Source organism: Microtus ochrogaster, chromosome 10, assembly GCF_000317375.1.
Source record: "Microtus ochrogaster isolate Prairie Vole_2 chromosome 10, MicOch1.0, whole genome shotgun sequence".
Taxonomy (NCBI): Eukaryota; Metazoa; Chordata; class Mammalia; order Rodentia; family Cricetidae; genus Microtus; species Microtus ochrogaster.
In genome coordinates this window covers 58,062,603-58,067,946 of record NC_022016.1, presented here as the reverse complement: position 1 = coordinate 58,067,946, position 5,344 = coordinate 58,062,603, and the positions used below count along the sequence as shown (strand labels likewise).

Genomic DNA, 5,344 nt, shown 5'->3' with positions numbered 1-5,344 from the left:
GAGTGCTGGGATTAAAGGCGTGTGCCACCACCGCCCGGCTAGACTCATAAATTCTTGTAAGAACTAGAGTTCCATTTTATGGTTCCCGCGATACCTAACTCTTCACCCAGCAAGTTGTATAGATTCGATAAATATGGATAAATAATTAGTTCCAGGTAAAAACAAAACAGAAACTTTAGCCCTAATATGCAAAATGTGGCAATTGTTTTTCAAAAAAGAAAAAGCACATAGCATATGAAAAATACTATTGTGATGCACAAAGATTTATTCTGAGTGTGATAAGGCAATTACCAATCAATCCAATTAAATCATATAGATAAGTCAGCCTTGCAAAAGATACACTTAAGCAATCATCATAACATATAATTAGAAGCAATCTAATAGAGGAATTTGGTAGCTGAAACTTTGATCAAATGAGTGGCCTATAAATCTGGATCAAGGCCTCCCATTTCTTCCCCAGATTTCACAGATTATTTCATTATCTATACTAAGGGATAGGCAGAGGTTCTGAAATAACAGAGATTCAACAGAAGGTTGGGAGTATGGCTCATTGGTACAGGATGCCCCTACAGGTAGTACAAGATGATCCCCTGGCCTGATCCTTAGCATCAAAAAAATTAGAGTAAAATGTTTTATGTCTCCTTTTCTTTCTTTTTCTTTTTCTTTTTTTGAGGTTTATTTTATTTTATATGTGTGAGTGTGTTTCCAGCACAGGGCATCAGGTCCTCTTGGAACTAGCGTTAGAGATGATTGCTAGCTCCCATGTGGGTGCGGGTATTGAACGCAGGTCCTCTAAAGGAATGTTCTTCACCACTGAGCCATCTCTTTCCAGCCCCATGTCGCTGGTTTTGGGTTGTTTTGTGTTTTGTTTTGTTGGGGTTTTTTTTCTTTTTGGTTTATTTGTTTGTTTTGTTTTTTTGACAAGAGAAAGGTTATGTGAGCTACTCTAAAAATTTAATTCCAAAAACCACTTTCTTTGAATTAGGAAAACTAGTAAAACAATAAAGCATAGTGCCTAAGCCTCAGGAACTAAAATACTTGGGTTCAGGGTTGGTTCTGGTCTTACCACTTCCTAATTGTATGGCGTTGGGCCTACCTCTTAATTTTATCTCAGCTTCCTCTTCTATAAAACAGGGATATGTGGTAATATGTACATCTATCTCGCAATACTGTAGTGAGGAGTCCTGGAGATGATGTCTATAAAAGGCTTAACATAGTGCTTTGTAACAGCTATGCATCCAATAAGTGTTAACTATTATTTTTTAATATTTATTTATTAATTATGTATACAATATTCTGTTTGTGTGTATGCCTGCAGGCCAGAAGAGGGCACCAGACCCCATTACAGATGGTTGTGAGCCACCATGTGGTTACTGGGAATTGAACTCAGGACCTTTGGAAGAGCAGGCAATGCTCTTAACCTCTGAGCCATCTCTCCAGCCCAAGTGTTAACTATTATAATGACAGCTGCATAAAGGTGATATAATGCCCACAGATATTCTGGTTTTATATTGGTGGCAACCCTACACCTTTTTGACAGTCAAAACAATTACATTTTCTGAAAACAAAACATATTGAGTTAAATCATCCTCAAAGAAAGAGGGTATTAGAGTAGGGAAGAGACATCCCAAACTCTGGTCCTCACTTCCCCATGGAGCTTTGAGTCTTGATGTAGTCATTTACACTCTTTGATCCTCATCTTTTCATCTATAAAATGAGTACAGATACCTGCCTTGTCTACTTCCCAAAGGACCAAATGAACTAATAGGCTTTGGTTGGTTGGGTGGTTGGATTATAAGGTTCTTCATTCTTGTTTTTTGTTTTGATAGGGTCTTACTCAGTAGCCTAGGCTTTGGGTTCATAACAATCCCTCTGCTTCAGCCTTCCAAGTGCTAGGTTTACAGTTAAAAGTCATCTGGTCTGGCTCAAATGAACTCATAATTATTAAAGTATTTTCTTTTTTTAAATTATTTTTAGGTGTGTGGATGCTTTTCCTGCATGTATGTCTGCTGTGGGATAATGTTTTGTATACTATAAAGATCTGTCAGTCATATAGGTTTAATAAAACCCTGATTGGCCAGTAGCCAGGCAAGAAATGGGGTGACCAGATGAGGAGAATTCTGGGAGAGGAAAGACAGAGACACAGTCACAAGCCAGACACAGAGGAAGCAAGATGAGAATGCCTTACTGAGAAAAGGTATCAAGTCACTTGGCTAAACACAGATAAGAATTATGGGTTAACTTAAATTGTAATAGCTAACTAATAATAAGCCTGAGCTAATAGGCCAAACTATTTATAATTAATATAGGTCTCTGTGTTTATTTGGGACTGAACAGCCACAGGAGTGGCTGGGACAGAAACTTCCATCAACATATATCTGTGCACCATATATATGCACTGCCCACGGAGGCTAGAAGGCGGCCTCAAGTCTCCTAAAACTAGAGTTTCAGTTTCAAGCCACTATATAGGTGCTGGGAACTGAACCCAGGTCCTCTGGAAGAGCAGCCAGTACTCTTAACCACTCAGTCATTTCCCCAGCCCATATAACTATTTACAAATTATAAAGCACTACAAAGGGCTGCAAGACAGCAGCTCAGTGATAGGGCAGTGTCTATCATTCATGGGGCCTGGGCTCCATCCCAAGCACTACAAAAACCACAAAAAAAGCAAAACAACTTAAAAAAACAAAAAAGAACCATGCAAAAGTTAAGGTTATAATCACTATAACCTAAATAAATGATAAAAGTCATCTACTTTTCTAAGTTACTGACAGAAGATGAACCCGGGTAGTAGCAGAGAAGTAAGCAGGACTAAGAGGCCAGCAGGGATTGTTCAGGTGCAGAAGATCCAACACAGCTGGGCGGTGGTGGCACACGCCTTTAATCCCAACACTCAGGAGGCAGAGACAGGAGAATCTCTGTGAGTTCAGGGACAGCTGGTCTACAGAGTGAGTTCCAGGACAGCCAGAGCTGTCACACAGAGAAACCCTATCTTGAAACCCCAACCCTCAAAAGATCCAACACACTAGACCTAGGCATGCTCTAATGGAAGTAAAAGTGCTTCTCCCGTTCTACAACAGCCTGGAAGCAACATCCCACAAGACCCATCCACTCCCTTTGTTCTGATTCCATGTTCAACAAGCAACTGTTATTTAACACACTAGACCTAGGCATGCTCTAATGGAAGTAAAAGTGCTTCTCCCGTTCTACAACAGCCTGGAAGCAACATCCCACAAGACCCATCCACTCCCTTTGTTCTGATTCCATGTTCAACAAGCAACTGTTATTACTTGTTACTAACTAGGTTTCCAAGGTAGTCAGATACCAAAACAAGAGTCTATACCTCAGACAGGAACATATTACTCAGCAGAGAAGATCTATGTAAAATCTTCACTTAATCATCGGTGTCTTTTAAATAAGATTAATGAATATTTGTTCCCTACAAATTGAGCAGTTCTAAGAAAACTGCTAGTCCTCAGACGGGAAAAAACTAAAATCAAACCAGAGGGTGGGTAGCTGGTGTCCTGGGCAGTTCCTTACTTCACCATGTTGATTCTTTTCATGACACCCAGCTTGTACACATACACATAGTTACATAGTCTCTGTATCAGTAAGTAACTGCAACAGTTGCTTCAGTTGTAAGTTACTCATGGGAGGGAAGAGAAGAAACATTTGTTGGACATCTGTATTAGTCGGCTCATTTCATTCTCACGTCAGTCTTACAGCACATCTTAGCCTTGTTTTAAAGAAGAAGAAATTGAAGTGCAATGGAATTAAGTTGTGGGAAAATGGAGGCAGGGGGTGGGGGCAATACAAGTATGAAATTACTATATTAGATTTGAGTGGAACTTTGGTAGTCCTAAGGTCATAAGCCTGCTTTTATCGAGGGAACACATCTGAAGTAGCTTAGCATACTATGTTGGGGGTTATCAAATATATAATTATAACTAACCAATGCGGCATTTTCTTTTGGACAGAGTCTATGTAGGCCAAGCTGCCTTCCAACTCTTGCTATTCTTTTTTTCCTCAGCCTTGCAAATGCTGAGATGGTAAGTATGCAACAATACAGCAGGCTCCGATCTGTTTATAGCCAGGGTCTCAAGTAGCCCAGGCTGACCTCAAACTCACTCAAACAAACCGAGGCTGTCCTTGAACTCCTGATCTTCCTCCTCCACCTCCCAACCGTTAGGAGTATAAGCATATGCCATCGTGCCCAGCTAAGCCAATTTATTTTTAAAAGGTCTATGAAATTTGAATATGCCGGCCCCTGAATTCCGTTTTAACTACAAGCAGCAAATGAAGATAGGGTTTAATTACTCAGTTACGCAAACATGTTCCAAGTAAACAAACCTGCAGTTTCCAAATTCAAAAAAACAAATCTAATTTTCTATGTACTTAAAAAGCATACAACTAAGTCCACTATATAGACAAGGGTTGAATATGAAAATTAATTCCTCACTGCCCCTAAACCTTGTCCTACTTAGCCAAGTCATTAGCAACCTGTTGGGGCTTGTGACAGGAGCACCAGGCTGCAACCGCAGAGCATTCCTGAGGGTCTGAAAAGCTTCCTAGGATTGGGGCAGAAAGAGCGATGACCAGGGGCCACCCATACCCTCAAGGAATCACAGCTTCAAAAACACTTTCTCGCTGGATCCTCACAACCACTACTAAGCCAGTTCAATGGTGTTGGAGAGTCCTGGCTGACAATTCCCCTATCATCAGGGTGTAGTCCACAGCACTCTGGGACTGACAAACTGACAGACACCAAACTTCAGGTGGAAAAAGAACGGACATTTCCCGCTTTGGCTGTCAGGGACGGGGTGAAGGGGTCTCTCTTCGTCCTCTGAGAGGGAAAAAAAGGGATTCGGCCCCACGCCAAGAACACCCTAGGTCGAAAGTAGGAGGCCTCCCAGGTTTGGGCCAGGCCTCCGCCTGCACCGGACACACGGTCCCTTTTGAGGCCCCGGCTGGCCTCGGCGACCGCGGACAGCTCTGAGGTCGGGTCCGATCCGCCCTCCCTCGGCGGACTCGGGGCAGCTCCTGAGCTCCCTCCCTCAGACCTCCTCCAGAGGGGTCTAGAAGAGACCCAGTGTCTTCAGCTGGGGCGCGGTCCCCGCCCCCCCACCCCGGGGGACGAGGGCATGGGGTCCCTTCCTTCCCGGGGCCTGGCAACCCGCATCCGGATCCCCGCGAGCGGCGGCGGGGCAGCGACAGTCCCATCCGCCGCTCCGTCCGCCCTTCCGAGCCCCGGATCCCGGCCCCGGCCTGAGCGCGCTCCTCACCGGGTCCCAGCGCCTCCATGGCGGCGACGGGGGCCGCCTCGCTCCGGTCCCCGGCGCCTCCC

General features: G+C 43.7%; 1 protein-coding gene across 2 annotated transcripts in view; it reads right to left on the bottom strand.

The window, feature by feature from the left end:
• Positions 1-5,338, bottom strand: part of Ago4 (argonaute 4, RISC catalytic component) — a 66,449-nt gene extending 61,111 nt beyond the window's left edge. For both annotated transcript variants that reach the window (XM_026782069.1, XM_005353237.3), the window contains exon 1: positions 5,283-5,338. In XM_026782069.1, coding sequence (XP_026637870.1) covers positions 5,283-5,301 — 19 coding nt within the window. In that variant the 5' untranslated portion in view covers positions 5,302-5,338. The remainder of the gene's footprint in view (positions 1-5,282) is intronic.
• Positions 5,339-5,344: the final 6 nt, after the last annotated feature.